Raw genomic sequence first — 23,357 nt, forward strand, 5'->3', positions numbered from 1 at the left:
GTGAAGGTGAGCAGAGAGCCTAGATTTTGGCAGTTTAACCATAAGAGGGTCGCAGGCAGATCTTGTGCGACCTGAAGGAATATTGGGGGGACAGAGCACAGAGAGAGCTGGGGGAGCAAGGCCGGAGAGGAGTCGGTAAAAGACAGAAAGACCACCAACCTGCGTGCGGTGAGTGAGTGAAAGGCCCTCGGAGTTAGCTTCATCGCAGGAGATTCCAATGATATTGAAAGCTTTGGTTTCAACAGCGTGAAGCCGAGCTAGGTGTGAGGCAGGAGCACCGGCCCAGAGGGGGGAACAGTATTCCATTGAGCTGCGGATGAAAGCCTGGTATGTGGTGAGGAGCTCAGGTGTGCCAAGGAAGGACTTCGCACGACGGAGGATGCCCAGTCGGCGACTGGCTTTGGAGGCCAGCTTGGAAATGTGGTTTTCCCAAGAAAGATCATGGCAGATAGTGAGACCCAAAAGCATGAGCGACAGAACTTCTTGGAGAGGATTGTTGAGAAAGTAGTTGTGAGAGTTTTCCAGCCAGTCTTTTCGGAGAGACATAGTAAGAGTGTGAGATTTGTCAGGATTGAAAGACATGTTCCACTTGTTTGACCAGTCTGTGATTTTGTCCAGGTCTGCAGAGAGTGAGGAGGCTGCAGACTGCCGTTCTGAGGGATGAGGAATGGAGCGGCAGATAATGGAGTCATCAGCAAAGAGATAGCGAGGATTTTCCAGAGAGTCGGAGAGATCATTGATGAAGACCAGAAATAGCACAGGGCCCAGAACACTACCTTGGAGAACTCCAGCCAGAACAGGAAGGGGAGATGAGAGAAATCCATTCAGGGCCACACGTTGCCCATGACCAGAGAGGAAGTCCGCAAGCCATGAGTGGAGATTTCCATGGATACCATAGGAGGAGAGTTTGGTGAGCAGAGCTGGGTGCCAGACCGTATCGAAAGCACGTGATATGTCAAGTGAGACAGCTCTGATTTCCTGTTTGGCATTGAGGACCTCCATCCATTGTTGAGACAGCAGAAGCAACATGTCCAGAGTAGAATGACCTGGTATGAATCCAAATTGATGATCAGAGATCAAGCCATTGGAGAAGAGGAAGGATTTGATATCCGAAGCAATGATGGATTCCATGACTTTGCTGATAATTGGAAGCAGGTTGATTGGTCTGGAGTTGCAAGGATCTGCTTTTGCACCTTTTTGTGTAAAGCGGTAATGTTTGCCGATTTCCAAGATGCTGGCAGATGACCTTGAGCAAAAGAGAGAGTGAAAAGAACAGAGAGAGGGTGAGATAGAGCGGAAGAGCAGGATTTTAGGACCCGTGGGCTGATGCCGTCTGGTCCAGTTGCAGAATCAGAGTCGAGGTTTGACAAAAACTTCTCCACCTTGTCAGGAGAGAAGGACACAGAGTCCAGGAGCAGTTGGGTTCGACTGGGAAAGGTGATAACAGAGAGATGGGTTTGGGACACAAGATTTTGAGGCAAACACAGAGTTGAGACATTCGGCTTTGTCACGTGCGGTGTCAACTGTGTAGCCACTTGAGATAGGGGAGGGGATGGAGGGGGAACAAACACCAGAAATGGATTTAACCAGATGCCACCAGGATTTAGAGGAAGGAGACAGGTTTGAGAGTTCAATCTTGAGTGTGGAGAGATAGTGCTTCCTGGCACTCCTGAGGGTAGACACACACTTGTTCCGAGCTTGGTGGAAGGAACTGAGATTGCCTTCAGTTGGATTTGCCTTCCAAGAGGCAAAGGCAAGTTGTTTCAGGGCAACTGCCTCACCACAAGATTCAGTGTACCATGGACGGGAGGAAGGGTAAGACAACTGAAGACGAGATGGGATAAATCTGTGCATGAGAGAGAGCAGTTTGCTTTGGAAGAATTCTCAGGAAGAATTGATGTCAGAGGCAGTAGAGATGGGAGACCAGTCCAGATGATTGATGGCTGCTTAATACCGTGCCAGTCAGCCTGAGTGAAATGCCAGACTCGTCGGCGCTGAGGAGGCTCTCTGGGAATGGCCAGAGAGATGTCCACTTTAACAAGCACATGATCAGAAGAACCGATTGGAGCAGAAGAAGAGCAGCAGACATTTGCAGGGAAGTTTGTCAAAACCAAGTCCAGAAGAGAAGATACTCAATTGACTGCGATCCGGGTCGGGAAATTGACAGATTATGTCAGTCCCAATGAGTCGCAGAAGTCCTTTGCTGAGGTGCCATGGCTGGTGAGGGAGGAACCCACACCCAGCCAGCTGGCATGATGACAGTTGAAGTCACCACATATGAGGAAATTGCTGATGTTGGATTTGCTATTTTTGGTGGGGAGACATTACATGTAATGAACATTTCTAAGGAGAAAGACATTTCAAGAAATGAACAGCACTTTCCATGTAAGAGGTCAGTGTTCGATTCTCATGGTTGACCAGCATCCGGGTTACACTCATTGGTTGGACAGTTTGCCGGACTCCACCCACAATTTCTATACTAGGGCCGCGGCGTTGGTGAATATTGCGATGCGCAAAGTCAAAGATGTCATATTCACACGCACCATGCCCTCCCTACAAGTTTTCTGTTCAGTGTAAAATGACCAAAGTGATAGTTAGAAGGATTTTTAGCCGATAGGTGTCACGTGCCTTGTGAAGATAGGCCTCAGCAATCGAGGCAGCGTTCTGTTATTTATACACCACCCAAATAACTATGTAACATTCATACAACTATTTTACCGCAGAGGTTACGAAGGTAGGTCCTTGCTATTATTTCAGAATATTTTCTCTTAAAATTGTGAGTTCGACAGGCGACAGTGACGTGTTTCTGTGAATCCGGTAATGGCATGATAGGGGGAGTGGGAGGGGGTTAGGACTTTTAGTGGCGGAGGAGGTGAAGAGCTGTGGTTGAAGGGTTTGAAGGCTTGCAGAGAGTTTAGAGCACAGAGACATGAGCATGACAATATTGAAGATGCGGAAGATACCCGGTGAAATGGTTTTGCCTTATTGTTTGAGGTTCAGGAGATCTATTGATTGCCAAGGCAGCAAAATAAGCATTAGACACCTTTTCTGGTGTAGAGAATTAATAAATTCCATGAAAGGTAAGTAGAAATTGGAAACACTGGATGAATGTATTAAAATATAACCTCACCGGTTTTTTCCCTGTGATAGTTTTCTCCACATTGGCGACCTGTGATGTGTGGTCATCATTTGTTCGGAGCTCATTTCGCCGAATCCTTTCATAGATTCCCACAAGGACGTGCCGAGGAATGTCGGCTCCATCATCAACCCCTGTGAAACAAAGCAAGAAATTTAATTTTCTTGAGTCTCATGGATTGTTCAACTTCGATAAGCTTCCTTTTTTTGTTGCAAAGTGAAGGGAACTTCAAATAACATATACCATGATTAGGAGTAATGTATTTAATATGGGGGCATACATACAAGAGGTCTAGCCTGGGTTCTAATCCTGACACAGCTATAAACTGCCATCCCGGTGTTTAACAGGCAGGGTGATTCATCAACGTGTGTGCCTTCCCTCGGATGTACGTTCAACTGGGAATCCCATCTGGATGTTAAAGACCCCACGGTGTCATTCCTGAAGAGGCGAGGTATCGCCGGCACCCTGAGCAGATTCCAAATTCCTGCCCTAACTACTGCTGGGAAGGCAATGGCAAACCACCCATTATAACCTTGCCATGAAACTACTTTGGCAGCACCGATGCTAGATAACAAAGTTTGGTAAATCAAAATTAGAATTGATTACATCCACAATGATGGCAGAAACTTTCACCTCGATGCTCCCCCCTCCATTACCCCAACTAAAGGCACGGGTTCATTCCCACCCTCAACCATAAACCAAGTAGATCAAGGTTTTAATTAGAACTTGATCTCTCCACAATTTGATACCGCATTGCCAAAGAATTCTCTGTATTTATTAAAACTTGGTAAAATCAGAGTACTCTTTGTTTCGACGAACAGAACAGAACACAAGATAGATAGGTGGAGAAATATATTCATTATTATTTGATGAAAGGTAACATAATTTATGAAACAAACCCTTTTGTGCATCAATGGATATGTTAACAATCTGCCAGGAATAATTCCATGAATTAAAGAACACTACCAGAAAAGATGAAATGCCCGGAAAGAGTTTGTAAAATTGTTTAAAATTCCCTCCCCTTCCACTTTGACCAACTTTGGTCAAACTTTGGTCAAACCAACTTCCACCAACTTTGACCACATTGCGTCTAAGTTAATTGTGCTTTTTAGTAACATTCTGTTTTTCCAAAACAAAAGTTAAACTAGAAAGCATTTGAAAATGCAAAGCCCATCCATGTCCGTTTGTATTCAGACGTCTTCTTCTTCTTCCGTATGCTCAAAGTAACGAAAACAGCTTAAAAAATGCAAAATGAAAATTGACGATTTTATGCAGCCTTGACCTTTGATCTAAAAAAACCCCCAAAACAATCGACTCCTACCTTTTGATTAGTGAACCAATTCAGTGACCCAATATGCAAATTCTTTAAATTTCAGGTGAATCGGATGAAAATTGGTGATTTTATGTGACGCTGACCTTTGACATTTTGACAAAATTATCAATTTGCCTTCTCCGTATTACCAAAATAAAGCTTTGGTGAAAAATTGGTGACAATAGCTTAAAAAGTAAAAAAGCTATGGAACAGACACAGACACTTCGTCATTTCTGTTCCTCAGAATTCTGTCTCTCTCTTACACTCTTACACACACACTCTTACACACTCTTACACACTCTTACACACACACACACACACACACACACACACAATTAATTGTACAGTATGGGTTGTTCCTAAACTTAAATAATTTAAAGGATTGTTGTAAATGATGTTAATTTTACAACATCCCATATTCAACTTTATTTAAATTGTAAACCTCAAACATAGTTTCTCCACCTAAAGCAAGAACTTTAACCCGTAAGCAACTGAATAGCACACACACACACACACACACACACACACACACACACACACACACACACACACACACACACACACACACACACACACACACACACACACACACACACACACACACACACACACACACACACACACACACACACACACACACACACACACACACACACACACACCTTGTTTTTTTTTCTTTTCTTTCTGTTCCTCACAATTCTATCTCATGATTTTCAATTCTTATTTTTTATTCAATTCTTATTTAAAGATGCATTTAATTAATTGTACAGTATTGGTTGTTCCTAAACTTAAATATAAATAATTTAAAGGATTACTGTAAATGATGTTAATTTCACAACATCCCATATTCAACTTTATTTAAATTGAAAACCTCAAAACATAGTTTCTCTACCAAAAGCTAGAACCTTAACCCGTAAGCAATTGACTCGTTTCCCGACTGCATGGATCATCAGCTGGGCACCGTTCTTTCTCGAGGTTTCAATCCTTTCAGCCCAGGACCTCTCCAAACGGCGGATCCACAACCTCGATCATGGATCCACATCAATAGATGGTACATGAGTAGATCCACAACCTCAATCATGGATTCACATCAATAGATGGTACATCAGTAGATCCACAACCTCGATCATGGATCCACATCAATAGATGGTACATCAGTAGATCCACAACCTCAGTTGCGTCCAGGCAGTCAGTCAACTCATCAATGCAACATCATATATTTACAACTTTCCTTACACACTGCATAATATGATAACACATCAAACAAACAAACACACACACACACACACACACACACACACACACACACACACACACACACACACACACACACACACACACACACACACACACCATTAGAAAAGCCTTCTGCTGTGCAAGGGACGGGCTAAATATAAACGTGAATTGGTTTAATTGGCACGTGGTTTCATGAATACATATTTGAACTTTCACATTGGAGGCACTTAGCTCATTAGCACCCCTCTTACCCCCCCCCCCCCTCCAAGCTCCATCCCCCGCCCCCCTCTACACTTCTCCTGAAAATGACGGTCCTCACGTAATATTGGGTAATGTACAGTTTTAGCTTTAAAACACATACACTTTAACCCAGTTTTAGGACCAGCAGAGAAGATAACTGAGAAGGAAATTGAGGAAGCGATAAAACCAATGAAGAGTAGAAAAGCGGGAGGGCCGACGGGAGTTGTGGGAGATATGTTGAAGGCAGCAGGAAGTTGGGGTGTGAAGAGAATGACAGAGATCTGTAATCTGGTGGTGAAAGAAGGCCGCATTCAAGTGGATTGGGAACTGAGTACCCTCGTCCCTCTATACAAGGGGAAAGGTGACCCTCTGGACTGTGGCTCATATCGAGCGATAAAGTTATTGGAGCATGGAATGAAGGTATTGGAAAGGTTGTTGGAGAGGAGGATAAGGAAGAAAGTGAAGATCGACGAAATGCACTTTGGATTTATGCCAGGAAGAGGAACGACAGACGCGCTTTTTATTGTTAGGCAGTTGCAGGAGAAGTACATGGAGAAGACGAAGAAGTTGTTTCTTGGGTTTGTTGATCTGGAGAAAGCATTCGATAGGGTTCCACGCAAAGTAGTGACATGGGCATTGAGGAAGTTAGGAGTGGAGGAATGGTTGATCAGAGTAGTAATGGCAATGTACAAAAGAGCGCGCACAGCTGTAAGGACGAAGGGCGGGAACAGTGGTGAGGAGTTTGAGGTGAAGGTGGGAGTGCATCAGGGGTCGGTACTAAGTCCACTACTATTTGTAGCTGTGATGCGGGTGCTGGCTCGGAACGTAAAGGAGGGTTTACCGTGGGAGTTGTTGTATGCAGATGATCTGGTGTTGATTGCAGAAAGTATGGATGGACTGAAGGAGAAGATCAACAAGTGGAAGGAATGTATGGAGGCAAAAGGTCTGAACTGAAGGTGAATATTGGAAAGACGAAGGTGATGGCAAGTGGTAAAGCATGTGGTGAGGTGGAAAGAACAGGGAAGTGGTCGTGTGCTGTGTGTAGGAAGGGTGTCGGAGTGAACTCCATTCAATGTACAATGTGCGCTGAGTGGGTTCATCAAAAATGTAGTGGTCTGAGAGGGTCATTAACCAGTGTGGCAGCTACATTCAAATGTAAGGTGTGCACAGAGGGAGCTGCAGATGGAGGAAATGTTGAGTTGGATCTTGGAGACGGCGTGAAGCTGGAAGGTGTGAAAACATTTTGTTACCTAGGAGACATGCTGAATGGAGAAAGTGGATCAGACATGACAATGGTTGCTCGAGTGAGATGTGCATGGAAGAAGTTTCGGGAACTGAGTGGCGTGCTGACGAGGAGGGGAGTGTCGTTGAAGCTGAAGGGAAAGGTGTATGCTGGATGTGTGAGAAGTGTTATGATTTATGGGAACGAGCTGGTGAATGGGAGACGTTGGTGATGACTTATACGAGCAATGCTCTAACGCAGTCAATTCAGAAATAAATATTACCATGTAAATAGATATAGACGTTTCATTCAATTTAGTTTGTTGAAATAATGGGATTCGTAGATGGAACATAAGTGTTAATACATAAAGTTAATGTAAGCCAGACTAAAAATGAACGTGAGAGCTTGTTTAGGGGGAGCAGACACGACACTTGATGGAAATAGACATTTAAGAAAGAAAAATTGTTGGGGGAAATACTGATGATTTGGATTTGTATGTTCACAATCCTCCCATTACCATCCACCAAACAACTCCCAACACCCTCCATATGTATGCAATAAATATGGTCACTTGTTTTTGAAAGTGAAAAATCCTTTGATGAAGCACAAAATGTCCCCCCCCACACCCCAATTTTTTTTTTTTTTTGTAATATCACACACATATATATATATCACTAACATTGTCAACCAACCTCTCAAGTTTTTCACAAAGTCCTCAAGTTTCATCTTCCTCTCAGGCTTTACGTTTGGGCTGTACATGTCCGTATTGAGCAGCACGACAGCGAACGCCAGGATGAAGATCGTGTCTGGGTTCTGGAAGTCCTTCACCATTCCGGGATTGCAGATGCAGTACCGTTGACTGGGTGTGGAGCATAGCGGAGAGCAATCGTTAGAGAGGAGAGCAATCATTTAACTTCACAAAGTCAACACCATCGAATCAATTTCCCAACAATTTGTTTCTTCGATGAGCTCTATAACGACACAAGTGTTGAGATGGATCCTCGACTAAGAAGCATTGTTGGTGGAGATGTTTACCATCGATGTTATCAGTATTCCTTAATAAGAGGAGAGACATAACAGCTTGAGAACGATGATCTCTCCCAGCACGGTAAACGCATCGATTTTGATTTTCTTTAATTAAAATAAACTCGTATTGATTTTTTTTTGAGATTTATTAGAGATTCACAGCCCAGCTGTCCTCATCCTTGCCTCATGCATTTCACATTACCCTGGTGTCTCTTCGTTTCAAATTTATTCCTGTTACCTGCATTCCACGGTGTACTATTAAGGACTATTGGTAGGGAGATCATTATGGATCGTGGCCGTTTCAGCGTGGAACCACTAAGGCACAGCACTGTCGAAGCCCCCATTATACTCTATTTCAATCGCGCACCTAATGCAAAACTTGATGTGTCCCCACTCTCGCAAAATCTTCTCCATCGGCTTCAACCTATATCGGTTTGCTGACACTACACTTTAGATTTTAAAGCCACAAGTCAATGTGGTATTTGGGTTGTTTTAAGTTAAGATTGAGGCATATCAATCGCCAATCAAGAAAGATCTTTCAACCCGTTATCCCTCTCTTTCTTCCTGTTGTCCCAAATCAACCCCCCACATGCTTATGACATATTTGCTACCAGGTGCAGACACCCTGACAGATATCTGGTGTTTATGATAGCCAGGTAATGAACATGAGGAATGGGGGAGCCCACCTGAACGCTTCAATAAGCCTCTCGACTTTCTGAGCTTCACCCTGCACTCGAATGTGTGCCTGAAACATCCGCAAGGCCTCGTCCAGCTCCATGCCTGAGAAATCCATCTCGTCAACCACACACCTGTTCACGACACCAAGTGGCAGGGTTTACAATGGCCCCCCACCCCATAACCACACCCCTGCAAACTTTATTGCTGTGATAATGACTAAAACTATGCTTCATAATACAAGACATGCGTTTACAACATGAATGATACCTACTAACTTTTAAAACAAACTTTTGGTAAATGAGATGTGCAGATTAAAACCAAGCGAAGAATAGACAGGTGGTTATTAGAAATAAGAATTAATTTCAGGTGGCACCGAGTGCAGGAGCCACCATTTTGAAGGAACTGAAACCTGCTCTCAGCATTAAATGTGCCTCGGTCCTTGATAACGAGAAACATCTACATCGACAGCTTTTTCGAAAAGGTCGTCTGATCGCAACTGCTGCACTCGCCGATGCTGTGGCCATTTTGATTTTCCCCGGGATGCTGTGCCCATGCGTTGGGGATGACACAATTGGACATATTGTGTGCAACATGTCTAATGGGATTTCTTGGCTTTTTTGCAAAATGTGAGAATCAGTCGTTGAAGAAGAGACACTTGCTCTGGAATGGTGCAGGGAGTTGGAATGGCCAACAGGTGGCATTAAACGAGAGGTTTAACTATTTTTGTGGTTGGACGCTGAACCTGGCTGGGAGCGAAGGCTGGGGTGAAGATGTAACATAATGCTACTGGTTAGTCCAGATAGATTTAAATGTAATAAATAACACTCGTTGGATGTCTGTCTGGTTGTTTGTCTGTGCGTCTGTCTGTGTGTTTGCGAAGACCTCTGCGCTGACAACCACCAGATTTGGCACACAGACCAAGTCCGACCCAGGGATTGTCTGAAGGGTATTTTCATCCACCACATCATCATTCAAAAACCCCAAAGACCCTTTTTTACATGATTTTTATGTGCTTGAGAGATTAGATTATATGCTTGAGAAAAGACTTTTTACATGCTCGAGAGATTAGACCCCTTAAGACTCCGAAGATCAAATACCCCAAAGACCCAAAATATCCTTGAAAACCCCAAACACACTAAATACCCTTTAAGACCCTGAATACCCCAAATATCCTTTAGACCCCAAAGACCTTTAAGACCCCCAAGACCCTTAAGACTTTGAAAACCCCTAAGATCATCAAGACCACAAAGACCCTTTAGAATCAAAAGACCCTTTAGACTCCAAAGACCCTTTAGATGCGAAAGACCCTTTGGACCCCAATGACACTTCAATACCATGATGACCCTTTAAGATCTCAAAGACCCTTAAGACCACTTTTACATGGAAGACCCACTGGCATCGCCTCAACATTTTAAATAATTCTCGATTCTCCTGCTCCCCTTCTTAGTTTTTTCACAGCTCCCTCCCCCCGCCCCCCACTCACAGGCTGCTGGTTCTCCTGCCCCTCGGTCAACCGGCTTTCCTGCCCCCTTCTCAGCCACCCAAGTTCTCCTGCCCCCTGGGCTGGCGGCTCTCTTACCCCAGTATATTTATGCACACATATACACACAAAAATATATATCTATACACTGTGCAACACATTATCTCAAACAAATGTAGACAGAGCTATAGAAGATAAGCAATATATGTAAAAAAAAGAAAAGAAGTGATAAGCATGTAAAAAGTTTTCTATCGCCACCGTGAGAAAAATAAAATAAAGCAACGTTTCGGACATGAGGCCTTCTTTGAAGCAATGAGAGGCTTTCATTTAAAGAAGTAGCTCACTTGCCTCTATTGCTTGAAATGTCACTTCACATTCTTTCCAACAAAAGTTAGAATACCTTTACAAGCATTTGATTGAAAAAGTTTGTTGTCCAGATTTTCCAACGATGCACACCGACTCTAGTCCTTATAAACTCACAGATACCACACATTGTATCTTAGGAGTGCAATGGCCGGAAGTAGTGTTTTTGGTGTTTGATGTTAACAATTTATAGATTTAACATCTCTGAATCCCCCAAAAAATGTTTCACATTTAAGAATCACTGCCTCTCCAATAATTAAACCAACTATCATGCCGTGTATGGGCTGTGCATGACCTCATCGGTGCCCCCACTATCACGAAAGAGCCGAGTACTTGATTCTGATGAATTGATACATTTCAGAAATGCGTTCCAATTTTGAAAGTTGTAAAACACAATGATGGCCCTTTCTGTGCTTTAAATGAGATAAAGTTAATTGGAAAGTCTGATCCAAAAAACACTCAGCTCACATTGAAACTCAGCTTTCAGCTTTGGCCACCGATGACATCATCACCCACAACCACAACTTTCAAGGGGATTTTATCGTGAACAGGGGTCAGAGACCTGGACCTTATGTGGTCTACCTCTTCCATCGATATGTGCATTCAAACCTACGATTAGATGCATTATTTACAGATTAGCTGCAGTGGGAGTGTTTACTGTGAGTTGGCTATAATGGCTCACTCGAGCACGTCGTGGTTAAAAGTCCGCTGGCGGTTTCCCAGGTACTCGCCAATCATCTGGCGACTCAGGCCTTTTCTCTGCAGAAGAAAGTGAGCGACACCGACAGGCGTATCTGGTACAAATCCACGCTCAACCAGGTAGGCGACTCCTCGGTCAGGCTTCCTGCAAAGTTGGGGTGGGGAGGGCGTAGGGGGAAAGTGAAGTGACGAGGACGAGACAACAGACACAGAGACAATTCCAGAATTAGGAGAATAAGAGGACGAATGAATGCCGGTGGGCAAGCACTCTGGATTTTGGGAGGGTGAGCAGGTGAGGGTAGTAACCGAGATTTCCTGTGGGAACTGAGTTCAACCTCCAAAAACAATCTTCTGTTTATGGCTCAATATATCATTGGATCATTTGGTATCGTTCTCATAAATCAATGATGACATTGGGGGTTAACGAGTAACCACAATATTGATGACAAATATCAGCCACCACAACGTACAAGCAGAAAAATACCACAAACACTCCCTGTTGTGGTTTCACTCAATCCACAAAACATTCCACCACAGGCAAGTTTGGCTTTTCTCCACTGATGCAGCAAGACTTAAAATGCAAATAGCAGAGATCTTGTGAAACCGCCGAAGACGACGCAATATGGCTGAGATGCGAACTTTACTTTGCGTCAATCTTCCACCATCAACCCATTCCACCATCATTCCAACCCATCAACAAACCCATTATTTTTCCCCAGGCAAGCATGTGTCGTGTTGCAGAGGTGGCCTCGCCATGCTTGTGCCTTTCGTCCAGATGACCGACCCCCGCTTTGTTAGTGTAACCCCTGGCGAAAGCTGGATTGCGGACAGGTCAGGCCTGGAATGGCCATTGAGAGCAAAGGAGAGGTGGATCGAAGGCCACGGCCGATGGATTAAACACATGAGCATACAACTTAAAAACCATCTAATTACAGCCGCACACACACACCATCCATTAGCGGCTAAAGTGCAGCCAGAAACATCAACTTTAGAGAAAAGAAAGCATCACTGTTGTCACTTTTTCAGGAATGCTATTCCCTAATGCTGCTTGGACAATTATCCACATTGCTTTTTAATGGGCGCATTGACGTAGGAAATTTGGGGAACGACGGAGCTTGCGTTGGAGTGGTTGGTGATCTCAGCTCAAACTTGTCTTTCTTAAACTTCAAATATTTGTGAGAGCGATGTTGACGCCATCAGCGTTGCGCCCTGCAAGATATATCAATCTGCTCCTGGGTCTTTGTGCAGGCCCAATTGGGAGTGTTGTGACAAGGACCTCTTGTTGTGACAAGGAGGTGCCATAATGGACCTATCCCTTTAAGATAGTTTCACCGTGAGGTCATTCCATGGTATGTTGGCTGTCTGCCATTGTAGAGGAGAAGGGAGACGAGACATACATTTGGGAAGTGCAAAATATGTACTGCATATATACACACACGACTGTTAGACGAGACAATCACAGCCATTGAGGTTTAGGTTAGGGTTAGGGAAGGAAGGTTTAGGTTAGGTTAGGGAAGGTTAGGTTAGGGAAGTTAGGTTAGGGAAGTTTAGGTTAGGGAAGTTTTAGGGAAGTTAGGGAAGTTAGGGACGTTAGGGAAGTTAGTTAGGGAAGTTAGGGAAGTTAGGGAAGTTAGGGACGTTTAGGTTAGGGAAGTGCCAGCGACATCACAAGGGCACCACTTTTCTCACCACACTCAGTAGGGCATTTCCTGAGGAATTTCCTTCTCCCCATGGATGACAACTTATGAGGATTGTCTGAGCCCTTATCCTTTTACATGCTGAACGTCAAGCAAGGAAGCAGCATGTAACATTTTAAAAGTCTTTGGTATGACCGGGCTGGGGTTTGAACCACCACAACCTCCCTAAGTCCGAGCGGATGCACTTATCATTACACCACCAAGTCTGGTTTGATCCAGTTTTAGAATTCATCACCACGCATCAACAATACACCAATGATAATTTTTGTGCATTATTTTGTTCTTTTCGCATGTATTCCAAAATGGTGGTCTACCAGCGAACAACCCAGATGTATTGACATCATGAAAAACTATCAAATGACATTAGAACGTGTTTACCGCAAGGAATTCTTGGTGGGGAGCAGGTTCAGGATTTTGCTCCACAATCCTGGTTTCCAGACGCTATTTGGATTACTAGGCGACCATGCAGCGTCAGTCAATAGGTCTATGGACCATTTTTGGGTGCGTCAAGCCCAAGGTCCTGTATGCAACCCAGTGGCCCTTAATTATCTTACATTGCCTTAGTAAAAGGCCTCTGGGCCACTAAAATGACCCCAAAAACACTGGCAATATGTCACTCAAACTGGCAAAGCAAAATAGCTTAATAATAATATACAAGTAAAACTAGAATGGCATTCGGTAGAGCGCATACCTCCGCCAAGCTGAACAGTTTACACTCTCCATGCCACTGATAGGCCGGATCTGGATTCAGACCGGAACCAAAATCTAATCAGCCTGTTCTTGTCACCTAACCAACTCATCCAACAATTTTTGGCATAACTCGTCCACAACGTTTAGGCCCCAAAATCGTTTTAACTCCATCTGTCAACGGTGAAGAATTAAAATTAATTTTTTTTTATCATATCCGGATCAGTATCTTGACCAATTCGTCCTTGTCACACATCCAAGCTGTCCTCCAAGTTTCATCCAAATCCGTCCATAACTTTTTGAGATATCCTGCTCACAGACAGACAGACACACAAACAAGTGTGAAAACACAACGTTCGCCCACCTTTTGTGGTGGAGGCAGCTAAGATCTGAATGTGAAATGTAAATTGTGTGTATGAAGTAAATAAGATGAGGTTGTGTCACTGGCCCGAGAGACAAAATGAATTATTTCATGTGTTTAAGTCTCTTGTGTCATTGCATCTCATTAGTAGGTACAGTTTAAGTCTCCGTGGTATTGCCTGAATCTACATTGGGCGCACACAGTGTGAACAGAGTGTAGAATCTTGTGGTGAGGCTGTTGCCCAGAAAAAACTTGCCTTCGTCTCCTGGAAAGCAAATCCAACGGAAGGAAATCTCATTTCCTTTCACAAAGCCCGAAACAAGTGTGTGTCCACCCTCAGGAGAGCCAGGAAAAAATATCTCTCCGTTCTCAAGACCGAACTCTCTTATCTGTCTCCCTCTTCCAAATCCTGGTGGCGTCTGGTCAAATCTGTTTCTGGTGTTTGTTCCCCCTCCATCCCCTCCCTTACCTCAAATGGCTACACAGCTGACTCCGCACGTGAAAAAGCTGAATGCCTCAACTCTGTGTTTGCCTCTAAATCTTGTGTCCCAAACCCATCCCTCTCTGTACCCACCATACCCAGTCGTACCCAGCTGCTCCTGGACTCCGTGTCCTTTCCTCCTGACAAGGTGGAAAAGTTTCTGTCAACCCTCGACTCTGATTCTGCAACTGGACCTGACGGCATCAGCCCACGGGACCTAAAATCCTGTTCTTCCGCTCTTTCACTCCCTCTCTCTGTTCTCTTCACCCTCTCTTTTGCTCAAGGTCAACTGCCATCTGCTTGGAAATCAGCCAACATCACCGCTTTGCACAAAAAAGGTGCAAAAACAGATCCTAGCAACTACAGACCAATCAGCCTTCTCCCAATTATCAGCAAAGTCATGGAATCCATCATTGCTTCGGATATGAAATCTTTCCTCTTCCCCAATGGCTTGATCTCTGATCATCAATTTGGTTTCAGACCAAGTCACTCTACTCTGGACATGCTGCTTCTGCTGTCTCAACAATGGATGGAGGTCCTCAATGCCAAACAGGAAATTAGAGCCGTCTCCCTCGACATATCACGTGCCTTCGATACGGTCTGGCACCCCACTCTGCTCACCAAACTCTCCTCCTTTGGTATCCATGGAAATCTCCACGCATGACTGGCGGACTTCCTCTCTAGTCGTAGTCAACGTGTGGCCCTGAATGGGTTTCTCTCATCTTCTCTTCCTGTTCAGGCTGGAGTTCCCCAAGGCAGTGTTCTGGGCCCTGTGCTTTTTCTGGTCTTCATCAATGACCTCTCTGACTCTCTTGAAAATCCTCTCTATCTCTTTGCTGATGACTCCACTCTCTGACGCTCCATTCCTCATCCCTCAGATCGGCAGTCTGCAGCCTCCTCACTCTCTGCAGACCTGGACAAAATCACAGACTGGGCAAACAAGTGGAACATGTCTTTCAATCCTGACAAATCTCACACTCTTACGATGTCTCTCCGAAAAGACCGACTGGACAACCCTCCCATCTACTTTCTGAATAATCCTCTCCAAGAAGTTCTGTCACTCAATCTTTTGGGTCTCACTATCTGCCATGATCTTTCCTGGGAAAACCACATTTCCAAGCTGGCCTCCAAAGCCAGTCGCCGACTGGGCATCCTCCGTCGTGCGAAGTCCTTCCTTGGCACACCTGAGCTCCTCACCACATACAAGGCTTTCATCCGCAGCTCAATGGAATACTGCTCTCCCCTCTGGGCTGGTGCTCCTGCCTCACACCTAGCTCGTCTTCACGCTGTTGAAACCAAAGCGTTCAGAATCATTGGAATCTCCCGCGATGACGCTATCTCCGAGGGCCTTTCACTTAATCACCGCAGGCAGGTTGGTGGTCTTTCCGTCTTCTACCGACACCTCTCTGGCCTTGCTCCCCCAGCTCTCTCTGGGCTCTGTCCCCCAAATATTCCTGCAGGTCGCACAAGATCTGCCTGCAACCCTCTTATGGTTAAACTGCCAAAATCAAGACTCTCTGCTCACCTTCACTTCTTCATTCCTCTTTGCTCCCGCCTCTGGAACAAACTCCCTCACTCTCTTCAATCCCACTCCTCCCTCCAGGTCTTTAAAACGGCTGTTCACCACCATCTCTTATCTTCCCCAATCTAAAACCTTGATCTTTTCTACCCCCGCTACTTTCACCCCAAATCCACTTTTTTGAGGTGACTTTTGACTTCTTTCCTGGAAGTCCTTGGTGTGCTTGCGTTTTATACCTATCCTGCCTCCCCCCAGGCCCTCTCCCTCCAAAAACATCTCCCGATGTCCCTGCTCTCAAATGTTGTGTTTGTTTGCTTCCTCCCCTTCTCTCCCCATCTTGTCGACCGCTCCCCTTTTTATATACTTTGTTTGCTTGTTTGTTTGATTTGTTTGTTTGATAAATGTTAGCTCTTTCACGAGCCTCGACTCTGTATACAGGAAGAAAAAAAAAAAGAAAAAAAAAAAGGAGCACGGTAGAGTGTAGTACACTCATTTTGGAGCACCATTAGCTCTCCACTCTCCCTCCCCAACACCTTCATCTGTTGAACACATCTCTCTTCTCTTACCCATAATTCTTTCAAAATTCTTTCATCCTCATTCTCTATCATACATTTCTACCACCAGCACTTCACCTCTCCAACCCCAAACCTCCCCTTTTCGAATTATCCTGTCTTAGCCAACCAACCACTCTTGCTTGCAGTGGACGATATGAGGATGGTCACCTGATATATTTTAGGGGGTATTAAGCACACCTTTCTGCTTCTGCAAGGTTGTTGTTGTTTCGTATGCAGCTGCTGATGCAGTTCCCCCTGTTACGAGTAAGCTGGTACTCATTTTGCGGACCTCGGAAGGATGATAGGCCGAGTCAACTACTCTGGTGTTATTTGAACGGCACGGATAGGGGCTCAAACTCAATATCCGAAGACCTTAAGCCGGCCACCTTAACCGTAAAGCCAACACCAGGCCCGCTTGCACAGGTTCTTATATTTTGAGGGTTTTTGACCTAATCAAATATTCCTGCACTCCGGTCAAGTTTCCGAATCCATATCCGTGATAGTGCATATGGTGTAACCGCCTTGAGACGTCGACTCTGTGGACCCATGAGGCTCTTAAAAATGATTTTTACGATGGGAAGCAAATCAATATGTGAAACTGCAGTCGTGGGTGTAAGATGAGAAAATGGTATCTCAAGGAATGGGATGGAGAGGGGTAAGAGGAGGAGGGGTGGGGGTTAGCGTGTTTGCCTGATAATGGACAAATATTTCCACATACACAGCATTTGGCAATGCAGTTAAACCTTCACTGAATAAATAGAGTAATGACCAGCAGCAGCACAAGGTGACCCTAGACGTTGGTCGACTGCCATTGTGGCGGACTGGAAGGGATCGAGTGGAACTGTTTGGACATCGGGAGGCAATTCTCAAGGCAAAATAAAAGGAAGGAAAAGGAATGGATCGATAAGTAGATCCTGAAAATTATGTGGGTTATAAGATGAATGCATTTGACCTACTGGAGGATATCTAATGGTGTTAAATGGGGAATGAGGGAGGAGAAGGGGTGGTGTGTGAGGGGATGAGGGAACGGTGGTGTGGGAGGTGATGAGGGAAGGGTGGTGTGGGAGGGGAGGAGGGAGGGAAAGGGCGGGATGAGAGAGAGTAAGAGGTGGGGTAAGAGTCCAAAGGGAGGGAGTTGGATGGGAGGAGGTGAGAAGAAGGAGGGGGAAGGGTAGGGTGGGAGGAGGAGGAAGCAGCTGGGATGGGAGGAGGTGGGAGGAAAGAGGGGAAAAGGTGAGAGGAGGAGGGAGGGGAAGGGGTGGTGTGAGTCCGGAGGGAGGGGAAGGGGTGGTGTGAGTCCGGAGGGAGGGGAAGGGGTGGTGCGAGTCCGGAGGGAGGAAAAGGGGTGGTGTGAGAGTCCAGAGGGAGGGGAATGGGTGGTGTGAGAGTCTGGGGGGAGGGGAAGGGAAGGTGTGAGAGTCCAGAGGGAGGGGAAGGGGTGGTGTGAGAGTCTGGGGGAGGGGAAGGGAAGGTGTGAGAGTCCAGAGGGAGGGGATCGGATGGTGTGAGAGTCCAGAGGGAGGGGAAGGGGTGGTGTGAGAGTCCAGAGGGAGGGGAATGGGTGGTATGAGAGTCCGGAGGGAGGAAAAGGGGTGGTGTGAGAGTCCAGAGGGAGGGGAATGGGTGGTGTGAGAGTCTGGGGGGAGGGGAAGGGAAGGTGTGAGAGTCCATAGGGAGGGGAAGGGGTGGTGTGAGAGTCTGGAGGGCCCGGAAGGGGTGGTGTGAGAGTCCAGAGGAAGGTGTGGTGTGAGAGTCCAGAGGGATCGGAAGGGATGGTGTGAGAGTTCAGAGGGAGGGGAAGGGGTGGTGTGAGAGTCTGTGGGGAGGGGAAGGGAAGGTGTGAGAGTCCGGAGGGAGGGGAAGGGGTGGTGTGAGAGTCTGGGGGGAGGAGAAGGGAAGGTGTGAGAGTCCAGAGGGAGGGGAAGGAGTGGTGTGAGAGTCCAAAGGGAGGGGAAGGGGTGGTGTGAAAGTCTGGGAGGAGGGGAAGGGAAGGGGGGGGGATGTGGGACGCTAGGTACCATTGCTGGTTAAAATATGTATAAAATGCAAGACGAGAGTGAAGAAGAAAAACATAAAAAGACACAACCTGATACACCTGCTGGGAATATTTTTGCAGTAAACTCACCTGCTGGTGCAAAGCAACACAAAACAAACAAGGTGCTGTTTCCATAAACATCACTGTTAGATATTTGTTCACACACAATGTACGTTCGTGTATCATTTATTGGGTCCATCAATGGAGGTTAGCAGGTAACTGTCACTGCAGGTTTGATTGTGAACATTAAGGTTCTTGTCCATCATAAATATTCCTCACGAGTAAAAGTAATAAAATACCAATGGGAAATGACAATTCGGGACTGGAATGTCTTACTTGTTGAAGAAGTTCAGACCGATCCGGTACTGCCTTTTGCGACTGATGTCGTTGCTGAAAGCAGGTGAGTCGCATCCACCCTGCGCATCCTTGTGGTACCCGGGCCGGACAAGGCCTGCGTCTCGTGTGGCACCGTCGTGCGACGACGTCTCCGAGCTAAAGTTGATCGTCTCGTTCGAGTTGGACGTGCTGTTGGCGCTCTCGTTGTCAGAGACGTCGGAGTCGGCGTGTCCCTGCTGCCCGATGCCGCCGCCGTTGACCCTGGCGGCTCCGGACGATGGTGTCGCTCGGCCCAAGGCGGCCTCGTCGGTACTCGCGGGGCTCGGAGGGTCGTCGAGTTGTGAAAAAGCGGGGTCTTTGAGATCAGGCAGACCGGTGTCCCCTTGAGACTTTACGACGGCACGCAAGGGCTTCGTGGACGACGTGCTCGGAGCGGTGGCACCTGTGGTCGAGCGAGCCGTCGATTGGCCGGCGGCGGACGGTGGCGTGATGGCGTCTTCGTCGATAAAGAGAGTCACGTCACTGTACGATGAAGCGAGGCCATCGTCGCCGACTCTCGTCCCCACCCCGTCGCAGCTCTGGCCGGCGAGGGCATCGTCGATGGAAGCGGCGAGGGAGCGAACCTGCTCGGTAAAGGCCGTCTCCAGTTCGAGCAGCGCGTCCCGAGATGCGCCGCTTTCTCCGGCCACGCACGTTTGTTGTCGCGCCGTCACCATGGTAACCACCACGGCGCGCTCTCCTGCCGTCGCGAAAATAGTCCCTTCGTCGTGCACCTGTGCAGCGGTCGGTCTTTCAGAAGCCTCCGCTGGTAACTGCATGCGCATCCCGATACCTTTGGAGACGCGGTTCTCACAAACAGAGTCACGGAGGCGCCGGAACTGCCGTTGCATTTGGTACTGCCGGTATGCTGCTTGAATCGTCGTGGCGGCACGTCGGCTGACATAATGACCGCCATACTTTCTTTCCAATACTTCTACCTGGATGCAAGCAAAAACAGGAAAAGGTCACACTTGAGGTGTTGGTATGGAACGATGGAAGGTAAAAGGTTGTGGGTGGGGGCATAGGCGTAGTAATGAGCGACAGAGCGCGAAGTGCATTTGATGATGTAATATGTAACCATTCTGTAAAACCAAGATCGCCCATGATTCATCAAAGGCCTAAGGGAAGGAGGGGTTATAATTGTAAATTGTTGGACAGATATGTCGTAATGACGTAATTACGTGTCGATCACATCCAGATGTCTCGCGCCGTACAGCACAATTAGCGACGGCACGGATCACGTGACAAGTTAATTATTTAACAATTCCTTGTCCCTGTCTTTTCCTTTCCACGTCTTGCATTGGAATCCACTGATCTCTACACTAACTGGATGGAGTGCCGAACGTTAACCGGTCGGGTTGTTCTGAAGCTACCGGAAGCGCTCCATCCGCCATACTGAATCCACCGGAAGTGCTCTATCCGCCATATTCCTCCACCTCCACCCACAACACTGAAAATCCCCTTTTCATCAATAAAAATACTTGCTTCATGGTGAATATTCCTTCGAAAATTCCATCTTCCTACTTGATTTTATCCCATTCAGACTTAATTTTAGTCTATTCCTGGGTTGAAAAAAAGCATTGTTATAGTGTTTATGAAATGTCATAGTGTCCAGCTTATGGAACAAACAGCGACGGTCGTCATCAAAGGCGAAGAGGATTTGACATTTCATCATTAGTGTCATTCACCTTCATTACGTGCCGGAACTCATGGGAGAGCAAAGATGGTGGACAAATGGCTTCAGAAAATGAACTTCCCCTTCTATCCAGTTAGTATAGAGATCAGTGTTGGAATCCTCACTTTTCTATAATTTCACCCTCTTTATAATGAGTGCGGCCATCTGAGGATAATTCCTAATTTTTTTTCTGTCTTTCACAGGTAGAGTTTCCTTAAGCCCGGCCTGTGTGTACACACAAGATATGCCATGATTTCTATATGAAGTATGGCATGGTAAGGACAGACATGTGAGGGGGGGAAAAAAAAGCGAAGAAGGAGCTGACACTCGAGGGCCTGGACTCTGGAGAAAAAGGTAAACGTGGTGAGAGGCCTTAGCGATTATGTAGGGCTGGCTGGATGGCCTAGATATACGCAGACGTCGCCTCTAAGCTGTCTATCCTGGGTTTGTATCCCGACACAGCTACTAGTACCCGACTGCAAAGCCGCAATGAGCCGGCGAAGCCAAAGCCTCTTGCCACTATTTTACCCATCTCTATGACATCAGTAGGTTAGGTAGTTGGTAGTAGGTAAGTGTAGTAGGTGCCGTACCTAGTTCAAAATGACAACATTTGTATTCTGGATGAGATTAAAATTGATAAAATCTCCTTCTTGATTAATTCGGTGAATTCCGTCTCAACTTCGGATATTTCCGGCCGTGAAAAACTATCCCCTACGGCCACGAGATTTCTAAAAAATAATTCTTCATCAATTTTAGAATATTTGACGCCGTTTTCAGCCTTCGAAACGCAGTAATAAGCTTTTTTGAAATCTTTTTTGAAATGCTCGAATCTCATTGGTTCCGGTGTTTGGTGACGATTTTCGTTGAAGTTAACCAGGGCCCGTGCCTGCCCGGGGAACGGGGTTGGTCTTAAAGTATTTTAATTACAAATTAGAGGTGCATAAGATTGTGAATCAAAAAAAGACGGGTGAAACAAACTCCTATTGAAGTTTAACGCAATTTTTTATGCATACTTCAGCATCCGGAAGATGGCGGCCTCCATGGAGCGATTTGGTTTTTGAAATATTTTTTCAAATGCTCGAATCTCATTGGTTCCGGTGTTTGGTGACGATTTTCACTGAAGATAACCAGGGCCCGTGCGGGCCCGGGGAACGACGTTGGTCTTAAAGTATTTTAATTACAAATTAGAGGTGCATAAGATTGTGAATCAAACAAAGACGGGTGAAACAAACTCCTATTGAACTTTTTCGCAATTGTTTATGCATACTTCCGCATCCACAAGATGGCGGCCTGCATTGAGTGATTTCGTGTGTCAAAGCTTGGAATTCTCAAAGGATCCAGCAAAATCTGGCTTTTCAACATAATACGTACGCGTTCATTCACAACACCGGCTTTGCCGGCTACTAGTATCCGCCTGCAAAGCCGCAATGAGCCGGCGAAGCCAAAGCCTCTTGCCACTATTTTACCCATCACTATGGCATCAGTAGGTTAGGTAGTTGGTAGTAGGTAGTTGGTAGTAGGTAGGTGTAGTAGGTACCATACCTCGTTCAAAATGACATCATTGGCATTCTGGATGAGATTAAAATATATAAAATTTCCTTCTTGATTAATTCGGTGAATTCCGTCTCAACTTCGGATATTTCCGGCCATGAAAAACTATCCCCTATGGCCGCGAGATTTCTAAAAAATAATTCTTCGTCAATTTTAGAATATTTGACGCCGTTTTCAGCCTCCGAAACACGGTAATAAGCTTTTTTGAAATATTTTTTCAAATTCTCGAATCTCATTGGTTCCGGTGTTTGGTGACTATTTTCGTTGAAGTTAACCAGGGCCCGTGCGGGCCCGGGGAACGAGGTTGGTGTTAAAATATTTTAATTACAAATTAGAGGTGCATAAGTTTGTGAATCAAAAAAGACGGGTGAAACAAACTCCTATTGAAGTTTAACGCAATTTTGTATGCATACTTCCGCATCCGGAAGATGGCGGCCTCCATGGAGCGATTTGGTTTTTGAAATATTTTTTCAAATGCTCGAATCTCATTGGTTCCGGTGTTTGGTGACGATTTTCACTGAAGATAACCAGGGCCCGTGCGGGCCCGGGGAACGACGTTGGTCTTAAAGTATTTTAATTACAAATTAGAGGTGCATAAGATTGTGAATCAAACAAAGACGGGTGAAACAAACTCCTATTGAACTTTTTCGCAATTGTTTATGCATACTTCCGCAGCCACAAGATGGCGGCCTGCATTGAGTGATTTCGTGTGTCAAAGCTTGGAATTCTCAAAGGATCCAGCAAAATCTGGCTTTTCAACATAATACGTACGCGTTCATTCACAACACCGGCTTTGCCGGCTACTAGTATCCGCCTGCAAAGCCGCAATGAGCCGGCGAAGCCAAAGCCTCTTGCCACTATTTTACCCATCACTATGGCATCAGTAGGTTAGGTAGTTGGTAGTAGGTAGTTGGTAGTAGGTAGGTGTAGTAGGTACCATACCTCGTTCAAAATGACATCATTGGCATTCTGGATGAGATTAAAATATATAAAATTTCCTTCTTGATTAATTCGGTGAATTCCGTCTCAA

The 23,357-nt window shown here is 45.7% G+C and overlaps 1 protein-coding gene across 3 annotated transcripts in view; it reads right to left on the reverse strand.

Moving 5' to 3' along the window:
- Positions 1-23,357, reverse strand: part of LOC137425575 (IQ motif and SEC7 domain-containing protein 1) — a 201,371-nt gene that overhangs the window by 58,893 nt on the left and 119,121 nt on the right. For all 3 annotated transcript variants that reach the window (XM_068114140.2, XM_068114142.2, XM_068114141.2), the window contains exons 3-7: positions 19,063-20,039; positions 11,376-11,537; positions 8,859-8,981; positions 7,839-8,005; positions 3,131-3,270 (exon numbers count right to left, since the gene is read on the reverse strand). In XM_068114140.2, coding sequence (XP_067970241.2) covers positions 3,131-3,270; positions 7,839-8,005; positions 8,859-8,981; positions 11,376-11,537; positions 19,063-20,039 — 1,569 coding nt within the window. The remainder of the gene's footprint in view (positions 1-3,130; positions 3,271-7,838; positions 8,006-8,858; positions 8,982-11,375; positions 11,538-19,062; positions 20,040-23,357) is intronic.

Source organism: Myxine glutinosa, chromosome 4 (assembly GCF_964187855.1).
Source record: "Myxine glutinosa chromosome 4, kmMyxGlut1.1, whole genome shotgun sequence".
In the NCBI taxonomy this organism is placed as follows: Eukaryota; Metazoa; Chordata; class Myxini; order Myxiniformes; family Myxinidae; genus Myxine; species Myxine glutinosa.